This window comes from Bidens hawaiensis, unplaced genomic scaffold (genome assembly GCF_021521415.1).
Source record: "Bidens hawaiensis isolate Kalapana, Puna unplaced genomic scaffold, B.hawaiensis_p1.1 tig00034188_1, whole genome shotgun sequence".
In the NCBI taxonomy this organism is placed as follows: domain Eukaryota; kingdom Viridiplantae; phylum Streptophyta; class Magnoliopsida; order Asterales; family Asteraceae; genus Bidens; species Bidens hawaiensis.
The window spans coordinates 140,184-152,390 of NW_027495896.1; the positions used below are offsets into that span (position 1 = coordinate 140,184).

Genomic DNA, 12,207 nt, shown 5'->3' on the forward strand with positions numbered 1-12,207 from the left:
GGACGATGAAAGAAGACCGCTCATCCCCACTAATCGAGTGACTGATCAGAGAATCTTTTTCAATTCAATGATCCATAATCCTCATCAGGATAAGCTGGATATGCAAACGGTCAATTTCATCTCCGGAGGATCGGACATATGTGGAACTTCTTTCTCTGCAGCAAAAAGACTTGCTAAAGAAATCAAGATGGATAATGGAGATCGACCAATAGTATCGACCACCTTGACAACAGACAAAAGAATCTTCTTCGATGAGGAAGACAAGCTAAACATTCAGGATCCTCATCACGATGGTTTGATTATTACTTTATTTATTTCTAACAATTATGTACGCAGGATCCTAGTGGACGGTGGCAGGTCGGTCAACATTATCCAGCATGATGTCCTCAAGAAGATGAATATACCGGATTCGGAGATCATTCCTAGAACATCAGTGCTAGTCGGTTTCAGTGTAGAAACCAAGAAGACATTGGGGGACATCAACCTCCCAATCTATATTGAAGGGTTAAATTCATATCAAAAATTTTGTGTTATTGATAACCTCTCTTGTTGCAATGTTATTTTAGGCAGGCCCTGGCTGCATGGAATGAAGGCGGTGGCCTCAACTTACCACCAATGCATCAAATTACCTACTCCGTGGGGAGTTGTGAAGATAGTTGGTGATCAGGCAGAGGCCAAGAACTATTATTCTTCATCGATGAAGCCAACGACCAAGCAAACTATAGCATAGCAATTACAGCAACATCCTAGGGACGTGCTGGAAGCTCGGGAGAAAGACCTTAAAGAAGTATCTTTGGACCCCGAGGATCCAGAGATAAAGGTGTTCCTAGGATCTAGTATCCCTAGCAAGATCGAGGAGGATCTCATATCCTTCTTAGGGCGAAGAAGATCTACCTTTGCCTTCAAGCATACTGACATGATAGGTATTTCAAAAGAGGTAATCACTCATAAATTAGGCCTTGATTTATCTATTAAACCCGTCCATCAGAAGCGAAGGAAATTCGCTCCTGAGAGGAACGCGATCATACAAGAAGAAGTTGAAAAACTTCTTAAGGCCGGTATGATCAGAGAGGTTAAGTATCCTCGATGGTTAGCTAATGTGGTTGTTGTTTCTAAAAAGAATGGAAAGTGGAGGGGGTGTGTCGATTTTACTGATTTAAACAAGGCATGCCCCAAGGATCCTTTCCCATTACCACATATAGATTCCATGGTGGATGCAACGGAAGGACATGAAATGCTTACCTTTATGGATGCTTCCTCTGGATTTCAACAAATTCAGATGGAACCATCTGATCAAGAGGATACAGCATTCATGATTCCTACCGGCATATATTGTTATACTGCTATGCCGTTTGGACTAAGAAATGCAGGTGCAACATACCAAAGACTAGTCAACATGATGTTCAAGGATCAGTTGGGAAAGACTATGGAAGTATACATAGACGATATGGTGGTAAAGTCGAAGAAAGCTGAGGATCACCTTAGAGACCTCGAGGAAGTATTCAATATCCTCGACCAGTATAACATGAAATTGAATCCGTCAAAATGCCACTTTGGTGTTAAGGCTGAAAAGTTTCCGGGATATATGGTGACTAAAAGAGTAATTGAAGCAAGCCCCGAACAGATTGAAGCCATCCTGAATTTGAAATCTCCTGCAAACGCAAAGGATGTCCAAAGGCTCAAAGGAAGAATAGCCTATCTCAATAGGTTTATCTCAAGATCCTCCGAGAAGTGCAAGGACTTATATGACATCCTTAGGAAGAATAAGAAGTTTGAGTGGACGGAAAAGCATGAGGCTGCGCTTACAGCCTTGAAGGATTACTTATCCTCAGCACCGGCTCTGATGAAGCCTGTGGATAGAGAATCTTTATACCTCTACCTAGTTGTGTCAGGTAATGTTGTAAGTGTCGTCCTTGTAAAGGATCACGATGATGAACAACATCCTGTTTATTATGTAAGTAAAAGCCTCTTAGACGCAGAGGTCAGGTATTCTCACCTTGAAAAATTAATTCTTGCTTTGATTATGGCCTCAACCAAGTTGAGACACTATTTTGAAACACATACTATTATTTTGAGAACTAACTATCTTGTTAAGAATGTGCTTAGAAAACCAGAAATGTCAGGTAGAATGGCCAAGTGGGCTGTGAAGCTGAGTGCATATGATATTCAGTATGAGCCTAGAACAACCATTAAATCACAAGCGCTTGCAGACTTTGTGGCTGATTTCAGTAGTGACATGCAAAATGAAGCTGATCTAGAAGTCCAACAACTTGAAGAAACCAAGGATCCTTGGATCCTCTTCACAGATGGACATCCAATGTAAGAGGAACAGGTTTGGGCATACTACTAAAATCGCCACAGGGGGACATAATACCCCAGTCCATTGCATGTGCATTCCAAGCCACCAACAATGAGGCAGAATATGAAGCACTTATCGCAGGTTTACTCTTAGCTAAACAGATGAGGATCAGGTATCTTCAAGTTTATATAGACTCTTTACTTATAACTAACCACTTTAATGGTTCTTATACTGTGAAAAGTGAGAATATGGTCAAATATTTAGAAATTGTGAAGGAATTGACAAAATCCTTCGAATTGTTTAGTATAATACAGGTACCAAGGGAAGAGAATGCTGGGGCAGATGCCTTAGCAAACTTAGCATCATCGTTGAAGATCCCGGATGATGTAAAGATACCCATCATTCATATATTGTCTCCGGCAATTGGAGAACAATAATCCGTGAAGATAACAGTGGATTGCACAGGAGAACATACGGATCCTCCATCCTCTTCAAAAGTAGGATCTTGGATCCTTCCAATCAAAAAATTCATGCAAGATGGAGAGATCCCTACAGGTGAAAATCCTAAAGCTTTCAGATTAAAGGTATCACAATTCATTATTTTACAAGATATTGTGTACAGAAAATCTCTTGCAGGTCCCTATCTGAGATGCATTGAGGATCCTAAAATACAAGAGGTACTTCAAGACTTCCACGAAGGCGATTGCGGCAACCACACAGGGGAAGAGCATTATTCTCCAGGATACTTAGGACTGGATACTTCTGGCCAACAATGAAGAAGGATGCTATGGAATACCCAAAGAAGTGTGATGCTTGCCAAAGGCATGGAAACATTCTTCACCAACCAGCAGAACCTATGTATCCTATATCCTCTTCATGGCCTTTCATGAAATGGGGAATGGATATTGTAGGCAAGCTACCAAAGGCACCAGGCGGAAAGGTCTTTATGCTTGCTATGACAGACTACTTCTCTAAATGGATTGAAGCAGAAGCATTCGTGCAAGTCCGAGAAAGGGAAGTTATATCCTTTATTAAACGAAATATTATAACTAGATTTGGTATCCCTTCTGAAATCGTTTGTGACAATGGTTCCCAGTTTATCGGGAAAAGAACTACTAACTTTTGTGACAGTTGGGGCATCAAGATGATCACTTCTACACCAGTTCATCCTCAAGCCAATGGTCAAGCGGAGTCTAGCAACAAAATCATCATCAACAATTTAAAGAAGAAGCTAGGATCCAAGAAGGGAAAATGGGCTGAAGAACTTCCTTATGTTCTTTGGGCAGACAGAACTACACCTAAAAATGCAACAGGCCAAACACCCTTCTCATTGGTGTTTGGATCAGAGGCAGTAATCCCTATAGAGATGGTGGTTCCTACAGCCAGAACGAGCATCCATGATCCTGAACTCAATGAAGATATTCTCCTTGAAGACTTGGATACTATTGAAAAACTTAGAGACCTAGCCAAAATTAGAATGGCAGCCTATCAACAAAGGATAGCCGGGGCATACAACAAGAATATAAGAATAAGAAGATTCCAAGAAGGAGATTTAGTTTTGAGGAAAGCCTTCCAAAATACTACCAATCCGGATGATGGAAAGTTAGTACCCAAATGGGAAGGACCTTATCAGATTGAGTCGGAGGCAGGAAAGGGGGCATATTATTTGCTCACAATGGAAGGCAACAGGTTATCAAGAGCATGGAATGCTATCCATCTCAAGAAGTACTTTTTCTGATCAGGATCAAGTATCCTAAGAGGATCGAGTATCCTTAAATGATCTAGGATCCTAAAATCGGTAACATCTATCTGATCACTTATCCTTTTCAGATTCTTATTAATTTAAGGATAATATATTTTTAACGTTTGTGTGACATTCGTCAAAGTCGGGCCTCGAGTTGTTTTCGTGTTGTAAACTTTTACTTGGTAAAATCGACACAACATTTTTAGAACTTTATTTAAATTATTATATAATAATATTTTAGACCTCGATCATAAATAAAACGATGTTTGCAGCAACTTCAAGAGGTTCTCTACTTTTGCAGGACAAGAGGTTCGAAACATGTCGTATTCTCATTAATCGACTCGTATTCTCCAACTGATCAAAAGCCCTAAAATATCAGTTTGAAATTTGAAAAAAAACATAACGTCGTTAAGTTTTTTTTAACGAGGGTCCAATGAAAATAAATAGTGTGAAAGTTGGGACCAGTGACAACTACTTTCAAAGTTAGGATTATTATCAGCCAACTGCATTAAGTTGGGATTATTAAAATCCAATTTTCCTAATAATAATAATAATAATAATAATAATTATTATTATTATTAGTATTATTAATATAATAATAATTATTATTATTATTATTATTATTATTATTGTGGTTGGTGTTCATAATGAAAACATCAGTCAAATCATAAAACTGAGAGAAAAAAACAAACACGCACTCTAAGCCATAAAACAAATGCTTGTGTGGATCTTACAAGAGTGTCTTCACTTGTTGGGCTTAGGGACCGTGGGTTGTTGAAAGCTTGTTTAGAAAATCAACATCTCCCATTTGTTTTTTATACATTTGGTTTTCTGGCCTCGAAGGCTATGAATTTTCTAAGCAGGGTTCAGCGTGTCGTGCATGGTATTTTTCGGCTCTTAAGTCCCAAAGCTTCGTTTTTAGTAGGATTGGTTTTGCTATTCAAAATGGGTTGCGTCGTAGCTTGTTGCCCGTTTGGCTGCCACATTGTAACCGTTTTGAATTTAATAAGAAATTGATTATAAATTTTGTGTGACAAAACAAAACAATTAAGTGCACCACATATAATTTGGTGTGTCAAGGAGCGTAAATGAATCAAAGCGTGTCAAGTAATTTTAAGTTGTTTTTACTAAACGTGTTTATTTGTCGTTTAAAAAAAATAGTTAACTTTATAAAACCTACATTAGCAAGAAACTAAAGGGGAAACAAAAACAAAATTACATTAACAAAAACGGGTTTTTTAACCAATCAACAAAACCTATACTAGTTTTAGAATACCTACTAGAATACCATACAAATGAATAATTAACAATATCATGAAAGATGGACTCACGTTTATTTAGACCTGCAGAGAAGTCATGTCGTTTCTATGCTTCCAAATCACCCACCAAGTAGTCATGATAATAGCATCCAAATATAATCTTCTTTCTTTACTAATAGTAATAGTATCGATCCAAAAGACCAAATCTGTAGGAAAATACAAGTGTTTAGTTGTTGGAATTCGAACAACTTGAAGAACAAATCCAAAATACCAAAGACTGGTAATTTGCAAGTGTTCTTGCTTTGTTTTTCAATCTTGTTCTTTCTCCCCTCTCTTTACCCAAACTTGCGACTCAGGTTGACTGTATTCCTTTCTTCTTTATCAAATTCCTTTGTGTTTTTGGTTTCTCTAGAATGTTAATATTTTAATTCGTATGAGAGGAATATGAGTTTGCGAATAAGGTTGTTGAATATCCTATCTTTAGGTTATATAAATTGTGTCATGTTATCAACAAATATAACTTGTCGGTGGATGTACCCGGTTGACCGGACTTTGTTGGTCGTTCGAAAAAAATAATAGCAAAGAATTAACATTGTAGAAAGTTATAAAGTTGGACTCTCCACTTGGGAATAATATTAAACATTTTAGGTATTACTTCAACTAAGAGAGTTTTGTCATCTTACCCAATTAATTCAAGCTTTCAAAAATATGTTTATGGTTTGTACATTGCCTTTCTATCAATATTTATCATTGTTGATTTGATCACTCGATATTCTTGTATTATTAAGAGGGTTTTGCAAGAGCATAAGTACAATCATCTTTAACTTTAAATGTTCTATTACATTATTTCACAACATATAACCAAGTTTGCAATAACAACTAGTTACGCCATTACTTGGCAAACATCTCATATTCTTATCGCGTTAATCGTTTATCTACACGTCACATGTTTATTTGATGGACGTTAGATGGTAACCTAAAACATGAAAACATGCAGAATATGAGACCGAGAGTTATTGTCATTTCTTGATATACAATTTGATAATGATTAGTTAACATGTGATGTGAAATAATGAAATTGTTCTAACATAGAAAGTTTATAGCCATTACATGCCCCTAAATAAACCTCAACATATAACTTTTTTACACCCTCAACAGAGGGACCAACTATAACTTGATATAATTTGTGTAGACAAAAACATGATTCCTAATTTGAAGAAGATTATAACCTTTTACTAAAATGACTAAAATACCCTTCTCCAGCTCTTTAGCAAGAGTCTAATTTTGAGAAAACTTGCTTCAGTTTCTCATAAGTCATGAATACAATCCCAATACTTGGAACCACTTTATAATATTCGGGCAAAATTCCTCGGTATATACCACGCAACCCTTCCGATTTTATTATCTGACCAAACGTACCCAAAATACCCGTCTTGTAAACACGGGCCCGCCCACCGGCTCCTTCTAACTGCATCCGCCGCCTCACCAGATCCAGAGGAAATGTTACTACAGCAAACACGTACCAAATGTTTCAAACTTTCAATAACTTATAATAAAACATATTTGAATAATAATAATAATAACAACAGTAACTTCAAGTCATCCTAATATTGACCGGTTTAAGACTAACCTGTTGATGATGCAATGCCCGAAAGACTGCCACACGCTAGGCTGACAAGGACAGTCGAATCTTGCGGTCTGTCATACAATGTGTAACCAACCGTTAATTACAATGTTTAAAAAAATAATAATAATATATTAACAGCAAAACAATGTGTACCACCTATGCAACTGCCAGTAAGATCTTGCAGTGTCATAAACCGAAAAGCTAATCGCCAAGTTTGGCCCAACACCCTGCAACAAATATTGTAACAAAAATATTAAGAGCCGAGGCAAAAACAGTGATAAAAGTTAAAACCATAAAAACCATCACATCAATATTAAAGAGTACCAGTAAACAAGCACCGAGTCCTTTATATAGTCCAAAAACGCCTTCTTCATGACTGATGGTACGTAAAGCATGCCATATACCTTTATAATATATAACATTCCTCTGCAAGATATTATAAAAATTAATAATAATAATAATAATATTAATAATAAACACAAGCTAATTAGTTTCTACCTGTGCTGAAAGCCGAGTTCTCACAAGATCCAACGGGTATGTAACCGAAGCGGCTGTGATACCCGCTAACCCACCGCCTGCGAGTCGTATAAACAGGTCCGTGCTTATACTTGTACCGTGATTCTGAACTCCCATTACTAGCTGCAAAATCTGTAAAAACAGACAACAAAAAACGTTGTAAAAACATCAAATGATGATTGGAAAACTGATGTTAATTGACAATCAAAGAACGTTTGTACCAACATTCTTGTAGCGTTCGAATGCGTAGAAGCTAATCGAGGAGTATGGAAGCCGATGAGCGATTGTCACTAAGTTCCCCTTCCAGAATGCTCGGAATCCTTCTTCGTTGACTATAAGTGATGCCTCACGCCATATTGTTGTCTTTTTTAAAGTTGAAGCATCAGAGTGCATGCCTTGCACCTATACAATTATAGCATGTATCAAATTGGGAAAGGTTTAAACAATAGTTTGTACAAACATTGATTAAGTTTCAAATGTCATTCATATAAATATTGTCAAGATTAACCAAACAATCAATGTTATCTTCCTAAGCAAACCCCACATCGTTCTGTTTTGCTTTGTCCACAAGTATTGCCACCTGTGACTCATGGCAACATGGCCACTCTACCATTTACATACCCATTACGTGTTTTGAATCATGACAACAGGACACTCCACTTACAATACCCCAACTGCAAGGTCACTCTGCCACTTACAATGCCATGTCACATGTTTTGGATATAATGCCCAACAACTAAGGGGGTGTTTGGCCTAGCTTTTAGTTTTTGACTTATGCTTATATTCTTACACAAATAAGCATCTTCAAATAAGCTAAAAAACCATCTTCAAACAAGCTTCTTCAAATTAGCCTATATAAGCTAATAAGCTTAAGCTTAAAAAGCAAAACCAAACACCAAATTAGGGGGTGTTTGGGATTCCTTAAGCTTCAAAAAGTTAATAAGTTAAAAGTTGGTGAAAATAAGCAATCCCAAACACCCCCTTAAGCTTATTTTGTAAAAAAAAAAAAAAGCTAAAAAAGCTAGGCCAAACACCCCCTAAGGCTACCATGACACTTACAATACCCCGTCATTTGTTTTGAATCGTAAACGCAAGACACTTACAATACCTCGTCATTTGTTTGGATCATGATAGCAAGCAAGGCCAATATGTCATTTACACATTTAAGTACCCCGTACCCATCACCCATCACGTGTTTTGGATTAAGGCATCAACGCCATTTTGCCATTTACAATAACTCGTCACGTAACTAAGTCGGCCGCAAAGCCTTCTAACCTATCATTTAACTAGAACCGCAGCCCGCACGGGCCGGATGCTACACTTAAGCTATATTATGACATATGTGCATAATAATATCCAAAAACATGAAAGAATTAAACAAACTAATAAAGAAAAACCTGAAAGAGGATAGTAAGGCGAGCCAGAGGCGCCGTACACGTCTTACTAACCGCACCGGCAACACCACCGGCAATAAGCTGAGAAACCGTCCCCACCTGCGACTGCTGCTGTTGCGGCGCAGGCCTCTGGTGTTGGGCCACCAGTTTCCTCGCCGGACCACCGCCTTCCACCACCCCTACCGCCGCCGCCGCTTCAGTTTGCATATTTAAATCCAAAAACAGAGAAACTGGTAATAATGCTATTATTATTATAACCAATTGAATTGAAGATACAACAGATTTGTAATTAAGATCTGGAAATCAAAACCCTAAAAGATTGATAGTAATAATAATATTGAAATTAAAAGTAAATGATTGGTGGGTATCTAGTTTTAGAAAGTGGGTAATGGCTTATTATTATTATTATCTAAATAAGAAGAAGTTGTTTGTAATCGGTGTTAGAAAGCACCGAGCGACACCCCCAATTCATCTCTTGTCAAAAAGATTGCACTTTGAATGAATGAATTAATGAATGAATACGTAGGTGTGAAGGAAATTAAGGTCGGTGTTGAATCAAGATACTAATAATAATAATAATAATAATAATAATAGTTAAAAATCCTTATTATAAATTATATTGTTTTGTTACAAGTGTATGTGACGGGATGTCAAATGTATATACTGATTTTAACGTTTTAGGTCAGACTAACTAATAACGTTATTTAAAAAGAAGTCAATTATTGTAAAAAAAATTCCCTTTAAATCAGGTTGAAATCATGAGTTTTAGTTGTCACGTTAACGTCATTAAACCATAATGCCTAAGAGGTTTTCGTTTAATTTATGGTATAAAAATGTTGAATTTATTTTGATTCTATTTAACTCTCTTCATTTTAATTAGAAAGAGGTTAATTTTTAAGGAACGTAAATAATAGTTTATATTCACTTTAAGCATATACAGTTATTTCAAAGAGCATAATTTTTTTTATATTAAAATAAATAGAATTATTAGATTTCATGATCAAATAATGATTAATTGGTCGATAGTAATTCGCATTGCTAGTTTAATCAATAATAGTTTTGTGTTTTTTCTGTTATCAATGTCGATCTCAATCTAACCTAAAAGTAACTTTGTATGCTCTTGATGAATAATTAACTAGATTTGTGTCTGTTAAATGTTGTAAATTGTTTTGTAAATTGGAACTCTATAAATATAATGTAAATACAATAGGGTGTGGCTTTTCTCTTAATATGAAAGGGTTTTCGTAATGAAAGTATAAGTTGAAAGTGATTTGATCAAATTGATATCAGTCAGGATCATTTATTAATCGATCATCTTTATTCCATCAACAAAAAAGACTTATAATAGATGAGAAAACACTCAAATCTTAACCTATAATCTTTATATATATATATATATATATATCACGTATAAAACTTGAACCCATAACCTAGCTTTTATTAACATGAAATTTTTAAATGCCACATCTCAGTAGTCATGTTATGAATATTGGCAATCAATTATTAGTTGTAGATATAATAAATTATGTTTTAATTTTTCTAGAATAAATTGAATCAATAGCTAATTTGAATGAAGAAAATAATTGTTGAGAGGCAAGTAATTTTCACGTGTCATAAAAAGGAGTTGGAAAAGTTTGGGACCATGTCTTTGTTGAATTAATGGCTTCATCTTTTTCTCTGCCTTTTTTTGTTAAATTGGCAAAGAATATCTCTACTCGTGGCCTAGGAATATTCTTCTAAATAGTCTTTCATTTTATGTTTTCTAGCATATATTGAGAAATAATTATTGTTTTTGAATAATCATATGGATGTTTCTATATCTTGTTTTGGTATAGTGAATTTAGTACTTAGTGGGTTGTAAAAGGTAAATTTTCAATATCTTTAAATACAAATGCACAAGTATAAATACAAAGAGAATTACCATTACATTTGACTAGCATTAAATCTAGCTAATAAGAATAAACTTGTTCTGAAGAAGGTCAATTTCGTAGGTTGACAAGCAATTCTAAGGTAGCTACCTACTTTTGATTTGTTAAAAAAGAGGAATATTCCAGAATTTTTCCGATTCGCGGGAGGTTGAAGAGTCAACAATACACATTTTTGTCTCGTGTGGGTTCACTCAAGCATTATGGAGTGTGATTGCTCAATGGCGTAAGTTGTCGCCGTTAATCTTATTCAACTTTCAAGATGTGTTGGATCTTCATAAGTTATCTTCTTTTCCAAAGGAGAAAGCATAGGTGGTCCATGCTATTTGTCTAATCACAACTTGGTGCTTGCGGAAATAAGGCGTGTTGGTTCATTCTGGGGACTGATTTAGGTGCCGGATTTGTTAGAAGAAATAAAGGTGTTGGGTTTCCTTTCGATCAATAATAGGGCTAAGAAACAAGGGCTTAAGTGGAAAGACTAGTGTAGCTTTCAATTATAAAGGGTTCTCGGCGGGGTTGGGAGTAATGTTTGCTTATGTTTCGTTTTGTTTTGTTTGGTGATGTTTCTTGTTTGTTGGTGTTTGTACTGGTGTGTCTAGCGGCTTGCTAGCGTTTTATATAATTGTGTTTTGTTAGTCGTTAAGAAAAAACAGTGTTGACTTGACTATTGACGATAACTCTTATTGACTTAACCATTGACTAGTAACTCTTCTTTGACTTGACTAGTAACCCTCGTTGACTTGACTAGTCAATCCTATTATGGGGTAACTAGTTTTGGATCAAACTTGGATTAACATATAAATGCAAATCCATAAATTCACAATAGGTTATCAAACATATTTAAGTATATCTAAACTTGGGGACTATAGATTCCTAAAGCTAAAACAGTGCACCGAGAGTATTTTCGGACCAAGAAGCCCAAGATATACTATGCCACTCCACTACTCAAATATAACAGTTTAGAGAAGCCCAAGATAAATAAAAAGTGGTCACTTTAAGAATTTTAGAATGTTTGGCTAGTTTGAGAATGTAATGGATCAAAATGGCCATTTTGGTCATTTCATTATACAAATTGAAAACATTCATCCACAAAAATTGTTATTGAAAAATGTTTCAATATTTGAAGGCCGACATGATTTTAAAGGATCGCATTGTCCTGATTAATAAAATCATGATGTCATGTTGTTTACTATAACACAAAGAATGCCCAATTGATCATTTGAGATAGATGTAACGAATGAGAAAACGAGCAACACTAAAGATGTTGACAAGGATAATATAACTGAAGAGCCTACCCTGTAATTCGGCCTCCACAAATGAGCTTCTAGGAGGAAATAATGACCTAAGAAGGAAAGCCTGGATCTGGGGAAAGAAAATGGTAACAAGTAATTGAAGGAATCAAGTCTTTAAAGACATGTCTAATGAAGAACTACCCTACAAATA

The 12,207-nt window shown here is 35.9% G+C and overlaps 1 protein-coding gene across 1 annotated transcript; it reads right to left on the reverse strand.

Moving 5' to 3' along the window:
- Nucleotides 1–6,537: 6,537 nt before the first annotated feature.
- Nucleotides 6,538–9,381, reverse strand: LOC143585854 (uncharacterized). The gene is made up of 7 exons (XM_077067539.1): nt 8,843–9,381; nt 7,671–7,847; nt 7,428–7,577; nt 7,254–7,355; nt 7,086–7,156; nt 6,933–7,000; nt 6,538–6,808 (listed from the first exon to the last, which is right to left on the reverse strand). The coding sequence occupies exons 1-7, from the start codon at nt 9,044–9,046 to the stop codon at nt 6,570–6,572; spliced, it is 1,011 nt and encodes a 336-aa protein (XP_076923654.1). The 5' UTR covers nt 9,047–9,381; the 3' UTR covers nt 6,538–6,569.
- Nucleotides 9,382–12,207: the final 2,826 nt, after the last annotated feature.

What these genes read in the sequence shown, in the direction of transcription:
- LOC143585854 (XM_077067539.1), bottom strand. Translation starts at nt 9,046, where the DNA reads ATGCAAACTGAAGCGGCGGCGGCGGTAGGGGTGGTGGAAGGCGGTGGT. An exon ending in GCCTTACTATCCTCTTTCAG is followed by an intron (nt 7,848 to 8,842) that starts GTTTTTCTTTAT and finishes ATAATTGTATAG; the next exon opens with GTGCAAGGCATGCACTCTGA. An exon ending in GACTCGGTGCTTGTTTACTG is followed by an intron (nt 7,157 to 7,253) that starts GTACTCTTTAAT and finishes TATTTGTTGCAG; the next exon opens with GGTGTTGGGCCAAACTTGGC.